This window comes from Enoplosus armatus, chromosome 4 (genome assembly GCF_043641665.1).
Source record: "Enoplosus armatus isolate fEnoArm2 chromosome 4, fEnoArm2.hap1, whole genome shotgun sequence".
Classification (NCBI taxonomy): Eukaryota; Metazoa; Chordata; class Actinopteri; order Centrarchiformes; family Enoplosidae; genus Enoplosus; species Enoplosus armatus.
The window spans coordinates 8,090,649-8,111,968 of NC_092183.1; the positions used below are offsets into that span (position 1 = coordinate 8,090,649).

The 21,320-nt window shown below is 43.1% G+C and overlaps 1 protein-coding gene across 1 annotated transcript; it reads left to right on the forward strand.

Moving 5' to 3' along the window:
* Positions 1 to 13,324: 13,324 nt before the first annotated feature.
* hic2 (hypermethylated in cancer 2) lies at positions 13,325 to 15,079 on the forward strand. The gene has a single exon (XM_070905062.1). It carries the CDS (start codon positions 13,325 to 13,327, stop codon positions 15,077 to 15,079), a length of 1,755 nt encoding a protein of 584 aa, XP_070761163.1.
* The last annotated feature ends 6,241 nt before the right edge of the window (positions 15,080 to 21,320 follow it).

Consider the following 21,320-nt stretch of genomic DNA (forward strand, 5'->3'; position numbering starts at 1 on the left):
GACCCTGCTGGTCATCTTTGCCTACTGGGTCTATGCTTTCTTTATCGTGGCTTTGCACAACCTGGTCACAGTCGGGATAGCCAAACAGATCACGAGCATTGGTACGTTTGTGGGGAACATATTCACAGTGATTATAATGATAGGGCTGAATATTAGACTGTTCATTATAGCCAGGTTCCAACTGGAGAGGAAGCCGCCCTCTGAAGAGAGAGAGAGCAAGCGCGCGTCGGTGTATCTCATATTGGTGGTGGCTGGGTTTTTCTTAGGGACGTGGCTTCCTATATTCTGTCATATTATAGCCTGCAGTTTCTTAGGTTCAACCTGTTATAGCTTTAAGAATGAAGGCACTGACCCTCTTCGCATTTTGCCCCGAGTTAATGCTGCCCTGACCCCCATCCTGTACATCAAAGGGTGCACTGGGCTCAGAGCGACCCTGCTGACCAAAGTATGGAGACCCTGCTGTAGGAGGAGGTAAGAGTCGTTAACTCTTCAGTGTTATCCTAACATGCCTTTCATGATTTTCAAAGGTTCACACCCGAGCCCAGAATCACTTTCTAGATGCTGCAGAAAACTGATTTGGATTTATTTGGATTTATTTGTTCAATTGTGTTTGGTCCCAGAACAACACTTAGACGCTCAATATCATGTATTTATGACAATATTCTGAATGTCCCTGCACGTCTACCATGTGTCTACGGTTACAATGTAGGAGTGTGTTTTGTAATTTATATATATGTTTTGTTTTGTTTTTTAAATCTTGCTTGAAATTCTTTATCACGCTGCTTTTTATTTTCTCTTTCTGTCTCTTCATAAGGCGACATCCTGGACCACTTGGCCCTATAAACTCCCCGCGGCGTGATTTAAAAGTTGGATGGGCGTCAAAGTAAACTAAAGTAATAAGAGACTGAAGAGGAACTTTCGTTTGAAAACGTCAAGTTCTGGCTTTGCGTTTGTCGGAAGGCTTTGGAAATGTTCCATCACGTCCTCAGCACATCTAATCTGCTTTACACCTCTCCGCTGAATGTTTGTTTTTCCATGAGAAATGTTGCTCCACAAAGAGCTGATGGAAACTTCATATGAACACTGATCCTATGGCGTATTTGAATTTAGCATCTCAATAAATGAAAATTAAAATCAATAACTGAAACTTCACTGTGCCAACTTTCTGTAATTACCTACAGGCATGTTGTGTTATCTTTTAACTGTCAACATAACAGGTTCCTTATTGGAAACAATTAAATTGTTCTGATAAGCCTCCAGCATCTTTCCTGTTTGGTAGTTTTCCTGGCGCCTTAATTCAACAGATTTTTGCTGCAGTAAATCTGAACCGTTTGTCACTGAAACTTGGTAAAAGGGGGATGAGCTGTGTCCAGACTGATCGGCTGCATTCACTGACTTCTCCTATAAGTTCCCACTGGACACATAGACTATTAGGATTGAAGGATCCTCAGGTAAGGCGAGCTAATGATACCGAAACTCTTGCAGTGCGTCTAAGCACCTTGATTATGCAACTCAGTGTGGCGAGCTTCCCCGCAGAGGATGCAGTTTCCGCTGCAACCACAGAGTGTCAGAAGAGCACTTTGGCACAGCGCCATAACTTCGATATCCATGGAATGTGAACCATAAGCATAAAGCATGGCAGATTAAACGGGTACAATATGTGGATCAATCTGTGTCTCCTCAGCACATTGCAGGCGATGGGCAAGAATATGCATTATTAGCTGCAGCCAGGTGGCATCATCAAAGCAATCCCGTTGATAGAGGTCCAATAAATGGTATGTAGGTGAGACCCATGAGTAGGTTGAATCCTGTTTTCTATTGGTTGAAGGCAGGCCTGGGTCCTCTGTGCTAAGAGGAGGAGCCAACAGATCGCCACACATCTGGTGCCCAAATTTTAAACCACGACCATCTCTGCCTCGCCCTCACTCTCTCTCTTCCTGTCTGCTGATACCTCTAAATCATCTGCCCATCAATCATCCAGAGATCTGTTATGGCTTTGAGGTCAAATTTGAAGTCTCAAATGGCAATTAGTATCTCAAGTCCAACTGATAAACTGATTTCAGAGTAAACAGGGTTGATGTAGTTGTCTATGGTGATTGCAATAGGCGCATTAAATACATTGCATGTTGAAATTGCAGAGAAAGTGTACACTGCAAAAAGAAAAAAAATCAAGTGACTTCATCTGCACGAGTGCACCGAGCTTTTTATATATAAACCTGGTGAATCTCATTTGCTTGCGATACAACCCCTGATTAAAACACGTTCTACCATAAATTGGAAATCCCGCTGATCGTTGTTCCAACTTTATGTCATAACGTGGCCTTCTGACACTCGCTTTTATAGCATTTGCAGTCGAAACCTGCGGGTTTCTCTCACACCGTCTCATAAAATATCTGGTTTGTTTAATTTTTGGTTTGTTGTGAAAGAATCGGGCCTAAATAACTTGTCAAGTCAGACATTTTTTGCAGCGTAGACCTGCATTCAGCAGTAGGCTATAGGACCATGGCTGAGTCGTGCTGCTGGGAGAAGAAGAAGGCCTAAAGCAGTCTGAATACCGCGTATATCCCCTCCCTCTGTCTTTCTCTCTCTCTCTCTGCCATCTTGCAGGTAAAGTTGCCAGGGGTCCTGGGCTGAGAAAGTGGCCAAACCCTCCCACAGTGGGATGTTTTCTCTGCTGCACTCTGGGCTGGTTTCTATTCAAATGTGGGTCAGGGGTGAGGAAGCCTAACGTCATAAGCTTGCAACATGGCGTCCCGAAGGCTGTGAGATGAGCAGGAGGATGGTAAAGAACGCTTGAGAACGATCCTACCGATGTAATAAGGTATTTAAAATGATTTCTTTCTCTGTAAGGTGGATTGTAAATTCGTAACGGGGCTGCTTTCGCGTCAGTTTTGATCGGATCGGTTTTCTCCCAGCTGCTGCAAGGGTCGGAAGGGTTTTCGGCGTTACGGTGGTGTTTTTTTCCACGTCGTGCCAACAAAAAGGGGCTCCGCTGGTGCCTATTCTCGCTCTACCAGCCTGCTTGGCAAGCAGAGAAATCCCACTTTATGTGCTCGAGCTCGTCGCGGCTCCGGCTCGAAACCGCAAAATACATTGCTTGCAAATTTTGCGGCGTTTATTTTGGCGTAGTGGGCTTGTAAGAGATGCCCCTCAGGACGAGTGTGTACCAAATAATTACCAGGCTGGCAAAGCACATTAGGCGACAGAAAGGATCCACAAACGGCTCGTCGCAGCGCTTCACTGGAATGTTTCCACACTTTACGTCGTTTTACCTCTTGTTTTATCCTCCAATACGTTCAATGAATTGTTTACCAACATATAGGATAATGAGCTGAAGGTTTCATTAAAATCGATCGCTCATGTAATCACAACACTGACTTCGTCAAATAGCAATAAATTGCACTTCACGTGTTTAAATGAAACGGGACTGATTCTGTGAATTTTACGCACGGTATTTTGCGCAATCATCCAGTTAATCATAGAGATGTTACAGTCGATACCTATAGTGTAACCTGCATTGTTTATATGTAGGTTAGGCCACCCTGGTCTTAAGGCAGGGCTAATTAAAAATGGTCTGACAGGATTGACTTGCAAATATACCCAGTACAGTGTAGACTCTGCTACTTTCTGCTTTAAAACGTTGTCTGGTAAAACGTGAATTGTATCGATGCAGGGGATTGTATGTGTCTTCGTAGCCTATAGGTGGGCCACTGCTATACATCGACCATCTTTGTTATCGGCTACAGTGTAACCGTGTTGCATGATGCTGGTTCACGGGTGTAAATCATCATTCTGATAAAGCAATACAAACCCACATCAGTATGTTGAATATTTGATTAATAAACTCTAATTTGGGCCAACCACTAATCACTTGGTGGCTAATGTAACAATGCATGTGCTCAGGTGTGAAGGCAGCTTGGCTTCTCAGGTGATTAGTGTTGTTAAAGTACCAAGGGCCGTGGAGATAATAAGGCACAGGAATGTCAGTAAGGTGGGCTCCCCTGACTGACTGCCGTTCCTGTGTTTTAATTTCCACTACAGGTCTGTTTTACATGGCTTAGTTTCAACTGAGAAGCTGGTTTAAGATCTGTTGTATTTTGGGGGTAATGGAACTGGTGTACCTGCTATACAACAATGTGTGACATACTATACTGGCAAACTCTACTTTTGTATTAAAGGTGTCACTCCTGATGCTTTGTGTTGTCCAGTAACAGGTCTGTCTGTAAAATGTGGGTTTGAAGTTGGTCAGCCAGAATGATTTTCCTGTTTTTGTTCTTGTCATGCATGACAAAACGTTTTTTCATATTCTTATTTGTGGCTTCACTTGAATACCTCCAGGGCAGCTGTTGGTGTTAAGCAGACATTTTGTTGGTTGATTTGTTTCATTTTATACATACTGAGACATTTCTAGACTCTTGTCTCGGGCAAGTTTTGTCACAACTTTAAGGCAATATGGAGATAAATTCAACTATTTTCACAACCTCAATGTGCTGTAGCCTATAATATGAAGATTATAGGGCTATATGTTGGCCGGTTACACCCACACAGGAGTGTAGTTGTGTGCAGTTGCTCTGCCTGCCAGCCTAAAATTTGGCAATTAGCTGAATTGTGCTTTTCAACAATAAAAGCACAAGATTTTCAAGGCTTGACGAGGTGCATCCCAAATACAATTTACACTCTATATACATAATCTAATTTGCTTAGGCTTGTAAAGCTGGAATAGAGCTCCTGGATGTACTGGCTTAAGTGTTTGAATGCTGCATCTGTAACAGCAATAAGCTTTGAAGACTGACAGAAGTGTTTGGTTCATGTGATCCCATTATTTTCAAGACCGTGTCAACTATAAACTTATTCAGGTATGAAGAAATTATGAGCTTGTGTGTGTGAGCGAGTGAACCATGTTGCATTTCCTCTTTCAGATAGAAGATTAAATATTTCTCTGAAAATGTTTTATTTTGGCTCTGCGGCAGATGTGTAGCAAGCTGGTATCTCTACCAAAACACCTAACAGAGATGAGAGGGAAATAATGACTAAAAAGTGTAATAAAGTAACTTTTGTACTCTTATTTTATTGCCAAGCCTAACCATCTGCATATTATAGCTGTTGTCAAATCTACAGTATACATACACACATCTAGTAATAAGTGTCAAATAAGTTAATTTAGGCTATTAAAATGACCAAATCATGTCAACTGATCAGTGTGACTAGATTCATTGATTACTACGGACCACTGAGTGTGGCCTGGAGGGTAATTTGAGGCCTGTGTGTGTGCCTCATGATCCTCATGATCGGCCGGTTGGTCTTGCCTCACCCTTCTTGTCCCTTCCCCTTCTCAACACACGCACAGTATCCTGTGTGCATTGTGATCATGGCTTACAGTGGCGTGTATGGGCAGCACAATGCAGTAAGGCTACTTAGGCTATATGTTCTGCTGACATGTTAGACGAGGACTTATAGATTGTGCTTGGCTGTCGTATCTATCCGGATCCAAATGTTGCGTTCTGTGCTGCCTGTTGGAGGGCAGTTTGGTTTGTGCAATGGCTGAAGCACCTCAGGGCAGGGTTGTTGTTGTTCTTTAAGAAGAAGAAACAGTCTGTGGAATGTAGTGCTGATAGCCAGAAGGTTATGCAGTGTTTAAAGGGTGGAGGAGTAGGAGGAGGAGGGGTTGGCAGCTCTGTAAAACCTTGGACCATACAGGATCTCTCCTTACCCAACATGCCCTCTGTTCTTAGCCAAAGCATTAGGCTCCAGGTCATGTGGATCTGCTGCTGTTTACGGGGGGGGGTTTATCTCATCAACAAAGTTCATTCTCTCAAGACAGAGGTCACTTTATCCTATCAATCATATGTTCACTTGTTAATGAAGTGGTTGAATACTTAACTTTTAGTGAGGGTACACAGTTGGATACAGCATGTGTGGGTGCCAATAGCTAGCCAGTATTGCTGGTACCCTCAGTGAAAATCTTGGTGTCTTTATTTAATTTCTTCAGGGGGAACTTTGGATGCAGCAACTGTGCCACAAAATACAAATACAGCATAGAGAACACAGAACGAAGATGCATGGCCAAACTCTTTGTTGTCCAAGTGTCCAGACATTTCTATTTTGGATCTGCTTAAATACCTGGATTTTTTCATCACAAATCTTACATATAATCTTTTATCTTCTTTTTTTTTTTTTAATCAACGAAGAACACAATCTCAGATAATCATTTAACTTAATAGCAAATATGTAATCTGCATGTCAAAATATGTCTTTCAGTTCATTGAATATCTCTTTTGTTTGTTATTATTTAAATATTAACTTATATATTACATTTTCTACCTAAAATTGCCAGAAGCTAAAGGAATACTATATTCAATAAGGTATTTGAAAGGATTTGGCTTTGATTAACATTCAACACTCAATTTGAGATTCAATAAAATGCTGCCAACAAGAAAATACAAGTCACACAATATGCAGTAAATTCAACCTGCTCCTATTATGTTGGTGCTTCCTGGTTCTTGTTGGTTACAGTTGCGAAGGAGAGTATCCAGACCCACTTCTTGCACACTTTTACTGTGTTTTAAAGATGAAATGTAATTGATTACATGTACTTTTCTCTCATTTAGCCACTATAAATTCATAAAAAACTGTACAAAAGAAGCAGAGAATAAACACTTTAAGAAAGCAGTATGCCTTTAGGGTACTGAACTTTTGTCTACTCGCATTCCTGTAGCCATCCTTAAATCTGCCATTCTGCCCTGTCCCGCCTGTCTTTGTAATTACACATCTTGGTTTATTGTACCTATTTAATTATGACATTAAATTGATTTTAAATGGGAGTTTGCCACAGTCTTTAATATAAAAGGGAGGGATTGTGCCCAGTTTAGGTAACTGTATCCTGCACTGTCACAACAATAAATGTGAAGGGGGGGGGTTGGTGCGCGCGCTATTTTTGCACACATGAGGGAGTATACTTGTATACATGTTACTCCCTCCAGACTTGGCTTTGGCTTTAGCATCTAGTATTACCTGTGGATGACATGCACACCACAGACCAATTTAATTCATGACCAGTTAAATTGTGATGTAGGAAAAAAGGATAAGACTCATGCTACTGCTTCATCATATGACGGAAATCTTCAGAAAAATCTTCTTGTTTTCACTGGTGTTCATGCCCTGCTGCAAAGGGCAGCCCCACACTGTAAAAGATGTTATTTAGACAGGCGTTGTTTTTGAAAATCACACAGAAATGGATCCATGGGTTTGATTACAGGCTGAGTTGTGCACATGTAAGAGGATTCATGTGCTTATGTTTGTGTGAATGTGAGAGAGAGAGTCTTGCCTTTTCTTCCCTTGCTGCACAACATTGGCACATCTGGGGTACACAGCAACCATTGGCCCCCTCCTGTGATGAAATGGACGGGGCTCTTTTCATTCCACTGCACCCTGGGCAGGACTTGTTTGTCTGCAACATGGCCGAACTGCCTGACAGAAAACTAGTCTTAATTGGAAGGGTTCTGCCCAGGCTGTGGTAGGGACACTGTAATTCATGTACTTCCCCCTTCAGCCACGCAGCACCAGGGTCATGCACCTGTTCCCTAGCATTTGTATTCATGTCTCCAAGACAGGACAGATCAGCTTTTACGTCTGGTCTTAATGTTTTTGAGCTTTTGTACAGCAGGACGTCTCCCCTGCAGCTTTTCTGAGGAGATTATAACCAGAATTGGATCAGTGTCCAGAATTCCAGCAGATGCACTGCATCAGAGCTATTCAACCTTTTGCCATGGAGACACAAGTATAGACAGGTTTTTAGTTCAAGGAAAGAACACAGCAGGTGACTTCACTTATTATTTCACCCTCTGTAGTCTTGGGTTGGAACAAAAACCCTGCTTTCCATGGCACCACTGTACTGCACTAGATTCATCACTGTTTCTAGTTTAGAGAATGCAGTACAAGACTGTGTGGCTTGCTAAGAATGGCAATGCAATACAATGAGATTTCCCAAAAGTTTGGATTAAATTTAGATTTTTAAAAATAACTTATTTCCCTTTAGGAGACATTGGCTCATGCATGTTTACATACACAACACCAGGTTTCCTTTTCCGAGGAAAAGGATTAAGGAAAAGACGGTTAACACTGCTGGATTTCAGCTGGAGAAACGTGATTTCTTTACCATGTATACGCTTAACAGGGTTTATGAAGGGGTTTTTATTTATGTTTATTTATGTGCATGACAAAGACTTCAGACAGGGCGAGTATCGCTGTGACAGCAGTGTGGCGGGATGAAAGGAAACATCATTACTTTTAGAAGTGCATGTAACCAATCCAAACTCTGATTGAACTGAAATAAGCTAGTTTGAATGGTTGAACAGCAGACTGTTTGTTAAACATGCACAGTCTGCCCAAACCAAATGCTCAGAAAAAAGGGGGGGAAAAAAATCTCCATCCCAATACACATATGACAGCATTAAAAAAATATCACAGGGGAGAAATTATTTACTGACCACCTGCATGGAACTGTAGGTTTTACACTCACCAGGTTACTGCGGTGCATATAAATGCATTCTCCAATTTTGCGCTAGTAAAGTAAGTTCCTAAAATGTTTCTTAAAACTGAAATCATGATCAAATCATTAGAGATAGGTTTATGGATTTTTTTTTCTGCTGATGCAGCAGGTATTACACAGGTGAAAGGGAACATATGGAGTGGGTAGGCGAAAAAAAGCTCAGCTGCCGTGTTTAATCTTCTCATTGTATTGTGAGCCGTCCTTTCACTCACGCGAGAACTGAAACTCAGATAATTGCAGTACCCACGAGTCCTGCATGGATCAACCTTACCCATGCAGCAGCGTCAGCCATGTTGAAATGGCTCAGAGGTGGTTGCTCGGTGTTTGTATTTCAAACTGGCTTTGTACCATCCCCCTAACCCCTCCCCCACTCCCTCTGCCCACCAGCATACTCTCTCTGTGTGTGTATTTTAGTGTGTGCTGTGTGCATGTGTTTAAGTGCACTGTCTCTGTGAGTGCGTGCACTCAGGGAGGCCTTTTGCTCGTGTACATGATTGGCTCTCTTTCTCCGTCTGCTTCAAACAGTCTTTACCTGCACATCTGTCTCTTCTGCCCATTTGCACAATGTGACCATCTACACAGTTTTACTTTAGTCTGTGTGTATTGTTTAAAGGAATCTCTGTGAAAGATAATCCTGTAATAAAGCCTAGGTTGAATATGTTTTTAAAATCATCCTTAGTCTTGTTTTCTATTGGTTGTTTAGCTGATGACCTTTCACAGTAGTAGGGTGTGTTTTGTTATTGCGCCACAGGACTTTGCCTCACCTCTGCCCTCTCTCCTGGCTCTCTACCCTCTGTTCAGGAGATTAGTGCCACAGCCCACTGCCTTTTCAGTCACCTTCGCTGCATGAACACTGACTCTGAATGGTTTACTAGCTCGCGGTTTAATCCATAAACCAGATCTTCCAGATCTCTGGTGTAACCAGTTTAATTTACTTGCATTAATTCACTGCTGGGGGCACTTTGATACTCGCTAGATTTCAGTCCCAAATCAACACATGGATGTGTTATCCTGGTCATGTCTGTCAAGTTTGTGTAAACATCCCAGCCTGCTCCTCTCCTCATCAGCAGGCTCCTGAAACAAGTCAAGGTTGAGGCTTAGCAGTAGGGTGCTGTGTTTTTAAAATGAGGTATCCCCCGCTATCATTAAGCCACTATTAAAAGGTTAACACTGTAGGCAAGGTAAGTTGATCCTGTGCCTTAGCTTGAAGGGCAACATCTACCCTGGTCTGCAGTCCAAGTCCAGAGCTGTCGTTGGTTGGTATGTGGTGCCATATTTGGTCAGAGAAAGTATTGTTTCTCACGGCCCTCTTGACCAGCTATCTTGCCATCTCTCCACCTCCCTGCCAGTCTTTGCAAAGGGCTTAAAAAACAGGGATCCAACACTGCAGGAAATGCTGCTTGCCAACTATGAAGTGTAAATGTAACGTTGTACATATGAACTAGTCATCCTGCATACTGGAAACATCATTCTAGCTGTTCTAGGATTTCCCAATCGTTCATCCATCACTAACTTTACACTATAACTGTGAGGCTGTGATGCTGTAATGGAACATAGATATGGTATTGAAAATGTTTCTACAAAATGCAAAGAGTGCCATGCACTCACAGATGGAGCTGCCATGATGGTGCAGGCCTATCTGTCCCCTGTGGTATTAAGCCTGCTTTCCTGGGCAGCACCATTGGAAGGGGAGCTGGGCCTACACGTGTCCCACCCTAGCTGCATATAGATCAGCCGTAATCCATTAGCAGCTCCCTGGAATCCAGCCGGCACAGCACAGCACTGGAGGGGCCAGGGGGAGAGGGTAGCCGTGTGGCTGATGGGGGAAGGAGAGAGAGAACGAGGGATGAGAAGAGGAGGGGGTGGGGGAGAGAGAGCTCTTTTTTTTTTTCTTTTTTTTCTTTCCTCCTGAGCTGGCTTCTCTACACTGAGTCCGGCCCCCTTTTTATGTCGGTCTGCTGGAAAAGCCTCTTGAATCCCCCCACAAAGCCCGCAGAGGTGTGTGTGTGTGTGTGTGTGTGTGTGTGTGTGTGTGTGTGTGTGTGTGTGTGTGTGTGTGAGTGTGAGTGTGAGTGTGAGTGTGTGTGTGTGTGGAGAGACCTGACTGATATATGGCTTCCTGGCTGGCATCATAGCAGAGGCCCTTCTTTCTCTAGCAGCCCTCTTCTGCTGTAGTGCTGTACACCTCTGTAGCACATTCTGCGATTAACTGCAGATCTGGGTTATGTATTTCAGAATAGCTCATTATGATTCACGTTGGGGACGACGAACTGTTCCTGGGATGTGTCTGCATGCCCGGTGAGAGGCTGGTGAGGGTGGGAGGATAGAGAGAAAGGGCGAGAGGAGCAGAGGAAAGACGGGGGAGGGGAAGAAGACCATGAGTAGAAGTGTCAAAGCAGAAGAGGCAAGCCCAGGCCTGGACCTGAGAGTAATGATCACTCCAGCTGATTGTATCAGCTAGCCTGACTGTTCCAACAGAGCCGGCTTTGGTACATCAGCCAGCCATTTCCAGTTAACAATTTTCACCATGTTGTTCTTGGACGATGTTCGGCATTGCCTGTCATAGTGTGTCATCCTTACAATCCAGGCTGAACAAACTCCCTTCATATATGGCCACCTTCTTCAGTGGCAGATTGTGTTTTTTATGTGTGTTATTCTCTCATCAAAGTCTGTAGTGAATGTAGTTCCTAACTGTAGGGCATATGAGTATATACAAGGCTTTGTTTATGAATGCATGTCATTATTGTGCAAATGGCAGATTCCTTGATGAAGCATGTATTAGCAATCAATCAATCAATCAATAATCGGGGATCAATAAACTATTTCTGATTTCTGATTTTCATACAGATCCAACATAAGCTTGCTAAACCTGATTTAAACTTAACTGACTCATTAAATGTGAATGGATGAAACAAAATTTGTGGTGGTGCTACAACATTCTTACTCTGTATGCAGTTGGTCTTGGTTAGTATACATTGAAAATTATTCAAAACAGGAAAAAAGGGCTGTACCAGCTGCTCTTGGTTCTGTGATTTTAGAATCAGCTTTGGTCTCATACATTTTTGGGAATTTCAGCCTTCAGATGAACCCTCATTCCAGACACAGAGTTCAGTCGCGTGTCTTGCGTTGAGGCTTGGCGCTTCTGTCACTCTAGCTGAGTTTAGGAACCAATACTTTCTTTCCTTCTGCGTATTATGAAACATGATTTTCAATAAATCTCTAGGTTGGCACTGGGTTGAAATGGCACATTTTCACATGTATTTACGGCTTGAGTTAAGCATTTCTCTGCATTACTGTGTAATCTCCTGTAATACGGTATACCCTGCTCCGATCAGGGGCATTATAAATGTGTGTCCATTTTCCCAGCATGTCCAGGGCCTTAAGAACATGTTAAACATGAGTCAAGTACACAGAACCTGCTGCTTCAACTAAAACACACACACTGTTACCATCACACTTGTAGAGTCTGGTTCTGCTCAAGGTTTCTGCCTCTTAAAAGGAAGTTTTTCCTTGCCACTGTCACCAAAGTGCTTGCTCATGGTGGGAACTGTTGGGTCTCTGTAATAACATTATAAAGAGTCGGTCTAGACCTGCTCTATTTTGTAAAGTGTCATGAGATGACTTTGTTGTGATTTGGCGCTATATAAATAAAATTGAATTGAATTGAATTGAATTGAATTGAACTTGATAGGCTCTTTGTATCTATTGCATTACATTTCTTTTAACAGATGTTGTGTTTTCAGTGTCAGACCTGAGGTAGAGCACTAGGGTATGTAGTAGGTTGTCAGTATGAAGTTTAACAGTAAATTTGATTCATCTGTCCCAATTCCATAAATGAGGGCCTCTCTGGAGGATCAGGTGTTGCTGTCCTCGTCTTCGAGCCACACCCTCTCCCCCCCTCTTGTGCCCTAGCTCCTGTGTAGTTTTACCTGCTCAGGTGTCACCTAATCTCTCCCCCCGGCCCTGCTGTGCCACCGACCCCCACCCGCAGACAATGGGGCCGGGCTGACATTACCATGACCTAATGGAGACTTGAGTGAACCGAGTCTCCAAAGAGGGCACCCCACCGAAACTAGAGTTACTCCACGGAGATAGAGAAGAGAAGCTGAGGGGAGGCACCTTAGAAAAGTAGTTACTTTACCCTTTTCTTCTTCTCCGCCCCATTGGCTTTTGTGCCAGAACAGTGGCAAGGTGTACAATCAGAACTTGATCCATGTAGGGTTGCAATTTGTTTAAAAAGGAAGATGAGAGGGAGGGAAGGGTTCCAGTTTCTAAGCTCGCCGTGTGATTATGTGGCACACTGTGCTAACAGTTTGCTAATTTCCCTGTGAGAGCTAAAAGCTTGGATTGATGTACTCACAGTGGGGGTCCTAACACATGCAGCTTAATTGTTAGACATGTAAGACATGCAAGCACTGTAACTGTCAGCTTTTTTAATCACATTGAAGGCTGCAATAAACTAGAATTTAAACCAAACTTATGCAAAAACATACTGCTTTTAAACAGTAAGAGCTCTGTTTGGCCACTAAGCCTGTGCATGCTGCGTCTTTTGACTTTTTCTCTTACATTCTCTTCCAACTTGAGCGTGGAAACATTTTGTGCGTTCTGTTGAAGACCACTACTCTTCTTTCATGTCTTTAACTCTGGCTTACACACTGTATTGAACAACCTGTCGTGGTGTAAAACTAACCACCTTTTCATTTCTTTCTTTCAGCTTCAGGTGGTGCTCGTGTAGGAAGAGAGAGAGCGAGACAGCAGGAAAGAAGGAAGGTGGAAATGGAACTGCCAAATCATGCCAAACAACTGCTGCTGCAACTCAACCAGCAGAGAGCCAAGGGCTTCCTGTGTGATGTCATCATCGTGGTGGAGAATGCGCTCTTCCGTGCCCACAAGAACATCCTGGCGGCAAGCAGCATCTACTTCAAATCTTTAGTCCTCCACGATAACCTCATTAACCTTGACACAGAGATGGTTAACCCCTCTGTATTCAGACAAGTTCTGGACTTCATCTACACTGGGAAGCTCCTGTCCTCGTCGGACCAGAGCAGTGAGCAGAACTTCAGTGCCCTCTTAACCGCAGCCAGCTACCTCCAGCTCCATGACCTCGCTGCTCTGTGCAGAAAGAAGCTCAAGCGCAATGGTGGGAAACCCCTGCCAGGTAAACCCTCCACTCCAGGTCCCCTTAGCCGCTTACGCCTCAACAACCAGCGCCTTTCCTCTTCTACCCCTGCTGGCCCCAAGAACCACTATCCTCCGACCCCTTCTGATGCCGACCAGCCACAGCCAGATGATGGTCTTCGGGACAAGCTCTCAGACGACGAAATGTTTGTCGGCAGCTCTGGGAGGAATGGGAATGGGGGGAATGGCAGCAGTAACGGTAATCTCAGCAGTGGAGGAAGTGCTGGGGAGCCAGACCTTGGACTAGACCTGTCCAAGAAGAGCCCTCCCTCTGCGGGCACAGCCACTGATGCCCTCAGCCCACACAGCAACTCCCAAGAATCCCCTCAATCTGCCTCAGTATCCACAACCAACAGTGCCTCACTGGATGACTCCTCTACCACCCTACCAGGTGTAGACACCTGTGGCTCAGAGACCGTGGAGCTCAACTCCTCCTCCAAAGCCTCAGAGGAAACCCAAAACCAGCCTGATGGCCCCCCACCTCAGAAGAAATCCCGGCAGGGTGCTCGCAAGAACGAATGGCCTAAGAAAGAGGCATCAGGGTTGAAGTCTGAAGATCATGACAGGCCCTTGGTTAATGGGGTGATTGTGGGTCCTAAAGATGGCAAGGTTGGAGGGGGCAGTGGTAGCAGCTTCGCCTCTGACCAGTCCTTCCAGTGTAAAGATGAAGAAGAAGGAGGAGAGAATGGCCAGGACCATAGTGATGAGAGCGGGCAAAGTGACGGAGAGAGTGCAGGAGGTGGGGGAGGAACAGGAGGGGGACACCAAAGCGCCAACTACGTGTACCGGCAGGAAGGTTTTGAGCCAGCATTTGGAGACAACCTCTATGTGTGCATTCCCTGTGGTAAGGGCTTCCCCAGTTCTGAGCAGCTCAATGCTCACGTGGAGACGCACACTGAGGATGAGCTCTACATCAAAGAGGAGGGAGGGACCTTTGTGAAAGAGGAAGACGAGGAGGAGGCAGAGGACCTCTCTGCCCCTGTGGGTCCTTCCAACTTTGGCTCTGAAACACGTCCGTTTAAGTGTACAGTCTGCAGTAAGAGCTACAAAGACCCGGCAACTCTGAGACAACATGAAAAGAGCCATTGGCTGACCAGGCCTTTCCCCTGCAACATCTGTGGCAAAATGTTCACTCAGAGGGGCACCATGACACGCCACATGCGCAGCCACCTTGGCCTCAAGCCGTTTGCATGTGAAGAGTGTGGCATGCGCTTCACACGCCAGTACCGTCTGACAGAGCACATGCGTGTCCACTCCGGGGAGAAGCCGTATGAATGCCAGCTATGTGGGGGGAAGTTTACCCAGCAGCGCAACCTCATCAGTCACCTGAGAATGCACACCTCACCCTCTTAGAAATGCATCAAGCCAAAGAACTCTGGGAATAGAAAAAAAAAAAAAGAAACATTTCTCTACCTTTTTTTCCATCTCAACAGCAAAGAAACGCACACGTACACATTCACATGCAGACATACACAGTTCAACATATTAATTCCAGTTTACGACGCCCTGGCTAAGTGAATGATGTAGCGGTTAGCCACAGTGGGCTCTTGGTGACGGTGGGATCTTGTGGATGCAAGGATCATGTCATCATTCATACCAAGTGACGTCTGCTCACCTCTCAGGAGTTCTAGAGGGACAATTACTCCTGTCTCTCTCCAAAGTCACAAAGCCATGGCGGAGTGGCATGACTTCTGGTCTGCGTTGCAAGTCTGTCAAATGTGAATGTGGGTACTGATGAAATGTCAAGCCCCCTCACCTCATACCCCTCAGCAGCCTTTCTCTCTTCTACCTTTTGAGCATGAGTCTTTGAGTTTTTCAGATTGTTCCTCAAACTGATCAACTCGGGAGTCCCCTCTGTACTCCAGTGCTATTTTGACCAAAAACCCGTGCAAACAATACTGGCAATAATTCAGCAAAAAGATTATTTCTACCCTCACAGCTTTATATTCTTTATGTTGGTGATGGGGATCTGTGTGTAAGAGGAGGGGTAACTGGGTTTGGGACCATCTCCATGCTTTAACTGAAAGTCCTGAAAGAAGGTTCATGGTGGGATGACATTAGATTAAGTTTTAGTTTTACAGACTACAAATACTCAAAGCCCTCTCTTCAGCTGTTCACAGTTATATAGAGAGATTTTCATTGTTTTCGGTTTTGCCTGCTAGTGCTCCCAGGAATGAATCCTGGTTGGAAAGATGAGCTCCTTGAGGTACTTGTTTTACTTAAAGAACTTGTAATGTTTCAGTGAATGTTTAAACTGGAAGGTCTTGGGATTTTTCTTGTGGAGGGGAGGGAGTTGGGGTGGGGTGGGGATGGGAGGGTAGTTTGATGGGGGTAAGAAGAGGGTGTTTTAGACTGAACATTATGTTCAGTGGGTACTTTTATTTTTTTGTCTGTATAGCTTTCCTCCCCTCAGAAAAAAGAAAAGTCTATTTATATAGGCTTGTGACCTCGCTACCTCTGATTACTCTTATGAACTCTATGTTGATTAGTTGAAAGTTCCTATGTAATTAATTGTAAAAAGTGTGTAGATTATGGTAACTTTTCACCTAATGCTTTAACCTGCCCATCTCTCAACACAGGTTTTTAATGCTCATAGATTTTACACGTTAATATTGTTTTTAGCTGTTGTTTTTACTTGTCAAATATAGCTTTTTGGGTGCCCTGCTCAGTGTGGCCCCACCTCAAAGTGTACTGTAGCTTCCTGCTTGGAGCAAATAGTGGTTAGTTAGTGTAGATGTATAGTGTTCCAAAGATCTTATAAATGTTGAGGAGAACAGAGCTAACTAACAAACACTGCTAGACAAGTTCATAACCAAAGTTTTTAAAAAGATGTACTTAAGATATATAGCATACTAAATTATTTCACTTTTGATTTCTTTTTGCTGTATAAAACAAATTATGAATTATATTCTAAGTCCAGATAAAAGAAATCCACTCTTTTGATGGAGTTTTGGCCAATGACTCTGACACTGAGGAAGGTTCTTGTTGTTTGCAAGGAAAGCTTGTGCTGATTGGTGGGCCGGTATAATGTAAACTTTAACTCCTGACGAAAATGGTAAAGTTTAAAAACGTGTTCCCGGAACATGTTTTTGGTTTCTTTTTGTTTGTATCCAGAGTCCTTATCACTTTATATTCCCTGACTTTAAAAACAGGACTTGATGACATTGTATGTGTTCTGTTCAGACCAAAAAAAGAAAAAGAAAAAAAAGATAGGAATTATAATCAGAATTTTAATGTGAAGTTCAAGTTGCTTGTTAGTTTTTTGAGCCAGACTTGTGAAAACTTGTAATAAGAAGGGAGAAGCAGAGATGCACTGGACAGTTGGACAACTCATCGGTCTCCTGCAGCATCCTTTTGTTTCTGATTGTATTCCATTATATCACAGAATGATTTTAAATTATTTTAAACCTCTAAAGCTTTACCTCATTATGAACAACCATAAGTTGGGAATGGCCCCCTGTTATCTGTGGGTTTCACTGAAACCTGTCCAGTGTATCTACTCTTAACAGTTACACTGTGGAGCATGAACCTTCACTACAAGTTTTTGGTATAGGCATTCCTCTATTATGTTGTTTTAACTGTCTTCTTGATTTTTTTTTTCTTTTATTTTATTCCTCTTTCGTCCTCATGTTATGGTCTGTGAAATGTTTGTTATCATAGGGATGCAGCTACAGTTACACAAACATCGCTACCGTTTAAGGTACCTGCGTCCTGGACTCCCAGAATTGTTACTTGGTTATGTTGGATGTTGGTGTCTTGCTGTTAAGCAGTTGCTGTTTAGTGATTGCATGGTACATCTATGAATTTTTCACACCCCCCCCCCCCAAACCCCCCCCCCCACAAACATGTTATTTATCGCCTGATTCATTGTTGCTTGTGACCTCTTCTAGCTTAAGAGGGAGTCCACAATGCATTGCCTTCAAACGTTATTGTACTTGTCAGCACTTACTGCAGTACAGCATAATGTCTGTCATGCAAAGGGTGTTTTTGTACAACAAGATCTCTAGCCATCTCTGCAAAAGACTTTGCAGCTGCATTTGAATGCTTGCTTGTTTGACATAACAAAGAAAAAAACTACGAACTCCAAACTGTGACCATACTACTACTATTACTACTACTACTATTACTACTACTACTACTACTATTCAAATACTTCAGGGATTGTTCTGCATCTATGAATGCAGACTCTCAGCTACATTTGTAAGACATAGTATTGTATCAATTTCTCTGTATTTTAATCATGGGAAAAGCAAAACACTAGTTTCATATTTAAGACAAACAGGGGGGTACTTTTTCAACTAACACAAAGAGCCTTGACAAAGGCGAGGCAGCTCGAAACAAGTCTACATTTTAGTTAGTAACACAATATGTTCAGAAATAGTTGCAAAGTTGTACAAAGAACTAAGAAGAAAAAAAGCTCATACCCAAATCCACAAACTATTTTTTAAACCAAAGCACATTTGAATGATTATGGAACCATGTGTGGCTCTAAAAAAGAAACATATGTATTTATCTCATTGTTTACATGAACTTTTACAGTTTTACAGACCTCAGTCGAGGCTCGGCCAATCAGAGACGTGGTTTTGTGTGTATTTTTTTAAAAGATGCTTTTCCACAGAGGTTGCTGCCAAAACAAAAGCATAGCGTCAAACATGGGTTGAACTGCTGCATATTCAATTAAGGGGAGGGGTGTGTGGTTTAGGGGCACCCCCCCCCACCCCCTTCTGCCAGCTGGCTTTGGGGTGACCCTGCGCCCCAGTCCCCCTGCCCTCTGGCCTGTCTTCAGATGGGATCGCAGCAAAGGGGGTGGGCAGTGCGTCCTTGACGTATTAATCAAAAGACATTGTTAGTCAGGGTCTTTAGCTCAATGTTGTGTCTCTGTGTTTACCCAAATGCACTTGAGGAGTACCTCTGCTGATTGGGTCTCTTAATATGTAGGAGTGGGTGGGTGATGCTTGAATGGTTTGGGTTGTTTTAGTAACATGGTACATCTCTTATGCTGGCGGTTCTTAAAAACCTATCTGGAGAATGTAGCTTTGATTTGTTCACTGCATGTAAACAGGCTTATCTGGTAGTCTTAACTGTGAATGTTATTGTCGTATTTCTGCTTTTTATGATGTTTTCAAACTTTTCTTTTTCTTTTTAGCTGCCTGTGTTTCTGTGGGTAAAAGCAGCACAAACCTCTGGCTGGCCGGGCCTCATACAAAGTTGGTGCAAACACTTATTGACAGTGTTCTTTTTTTATCAAATGTCTATTGTCAGTGATGAATGTATTTATTTCTGGTCCTGCCCTCACCTCTGCAAAGAATATGCTCAGTGTGTGAGACTGAGGTGGAGGCAGGACCCCCTTTTTTTTTTTTCGTTTTGAGGATTTCAAGCTGAGAATCAAAAATGAGACACAAAACATAGCCATTAACCACAATCTGTGAAGTTGACTTTTTTTGTTGTTGGAGAACTGATTTTATTTTCTCCAACTCAAAGAAAACGGTCTATGGCATTTAATATCTTCTTTCTCAGTTACACCTGACAGTCTGTAGGGTTTTTATTTCATGTGATTCACTATGGGTGTTTTTTGCCCATGTGCTCTTGAGTTCTCGCTGAATGACTGCACACCAGGGGAATTGAACTTTAACCCCTTGTGTGTGTCTGTGGACACAGGCAGGACACTGTGACCTGCCTGTGCAGAAAGGAGGCTACTGTATCTTTTCAAGCTTGCTCTCCCTGGGTGTTGCCATGCTGCTGCCGTCAGAAAAAAACCAAACATTCACACAGCAGAAACATGCACACAATCAACACTTCTCTCTCTCCGCTCAACGGTAGTGTTCAAGTGACTATTGTTACATTTCTTGTCTTAAAACCACTTGCCACTTCTTCCATCTCTTTTACATGCCGTTTATGTTTTTAGTGTCTGTTAGTTCTACATCAGAGGATTTTAGAAACGTTGGGTGAGATAGCTTTACTAAGTGCACTTTGTATGTTTTTTCAAAGCCTCTGGGAAGACCCGGGCGCTCTCATATCAGTTCCCATTTTAACTGATGGTTTACTCTTTGTCTTTCTCTTCTTACCTCATCGTTGTTCCTGTGTGTTTGTTGAAATATCATATCATTATGCAGTGTTACAAAAGCTTTAAACAAATATACAAAGCAGGAAAGTACTCGGCTCTAAGCATTCAAGTTTCCATCTTATTTCTTAATACTGTTACACCTTACAGTTGTTGCTATTACCATCGTCTCGCATGTTGTATAGTAGAGGGGCTGGTCTGTCCAGTTATTATGGAGATGCTCCTTCTTACCTCGGCAGACTAAACCAAAGCCAGTTTTAAAATGGCCTCCAGTGCCATTAAAGCATGTCTAAGCTTTATTGTCCCTTGCTTTATCTTAGACACACCTGACCCCCCTGCTTTAGCCCTTTGACCCTCTGTAATCTGTGTTACTGCGCAGGCGACTGTATCCTCCACTCTGCTGTATTTTACATTTGACAGTATTCACTGTACCTCCAGTGACATTGTGCAGTAGTGACTAAAAAACAGAAAACACCAATTTACCTCAAAACTTTCAGTGTTTACAGAAATGTGCTATCTTGCCATTACATCTCAGCATTTATACTTTTTTTTTTGCCGTCCATCTGTAACCAAAATATGCTTTTTTTTTTTTAATGGAGTTTGTAGCAGCATATTTTCATACATCACCTTTTATTTTAATTTATATCTGTTTATTTAACTTAATTCGCAAAGGCATAGTGTCACCTTGATGTGCGCTACATTAATGGAAAGACATGATTAGCTGCTAAATAGTACTTGAAGAGTTGATTAGTGGAGCTGCCCATGAAGTGGGTGTATCAAGCTTCCTCTCTGGTCTGTTTTCTTCAGGAAGAGCCTCTCAATAATGTATCAGGATCCGTGGGCTGAGAGGCTCTGAATGGACATATAGGGTCTTTGCTGATGAATAATTAAAGGCTGAGAAGCCCTCCCCCTTGGCAAACACACTTCACATGCAAAGGTGTACACACCCAGGTGAACTTTTGCTGGCATGTATGCATGTACACCTCCACTCATGCGAACGCAGATGCCACCGTCTAGACTTCAAACACAACCTAACATGCACACACCAGTATTTAAGGTGAGATTCTGTGACCCTCTTTGTGGCTTTTGGCAGCACCCAGGCTGGGCTCTCTCTTTATATCCACTCCTCAGAGAGCTCGTATTCAGGTCAGAGCCACCGCCGTGCATAGCGATGGGGCTCGCAAAACTCAAAGTGTCATAAAAGTGTAATACAGCTGACCTCAGCACTCACAACCTTGCAGTCTTAATGTACAGCAGTGAGGAAAAATAAACTGTTATTTTATGATCTTTTCATTAAAAGCTTGATTGAAAACCAAGACTGTGTTTGACTTTTCTTAGTTGTGTGTTCCTCTCAACTCTCCTCCTCATTTTCAGGTATTGCTACCCGTGTGGTTTGCCTCAGGGTTCATTTGTGTACATTCTTTGAAAATCCCTTAGTGACACGTGTTATGTGGTGGTGTGCATGTGCATTTCACTCCTGGTAAATGAAAACCTGTTGGCAGTTTTCTTTATAGACAGTACATAGAAGGCCAG

What these genes read in the sequence shown, in the direction of transcription:
- hic2 (XM_070905062.1), top strand. Translation starts at nt 13,325, where the DNA reads ATGGAACTGCCAAATCATGCCAAACAACTGCTGCTGCAACTCAACCAG.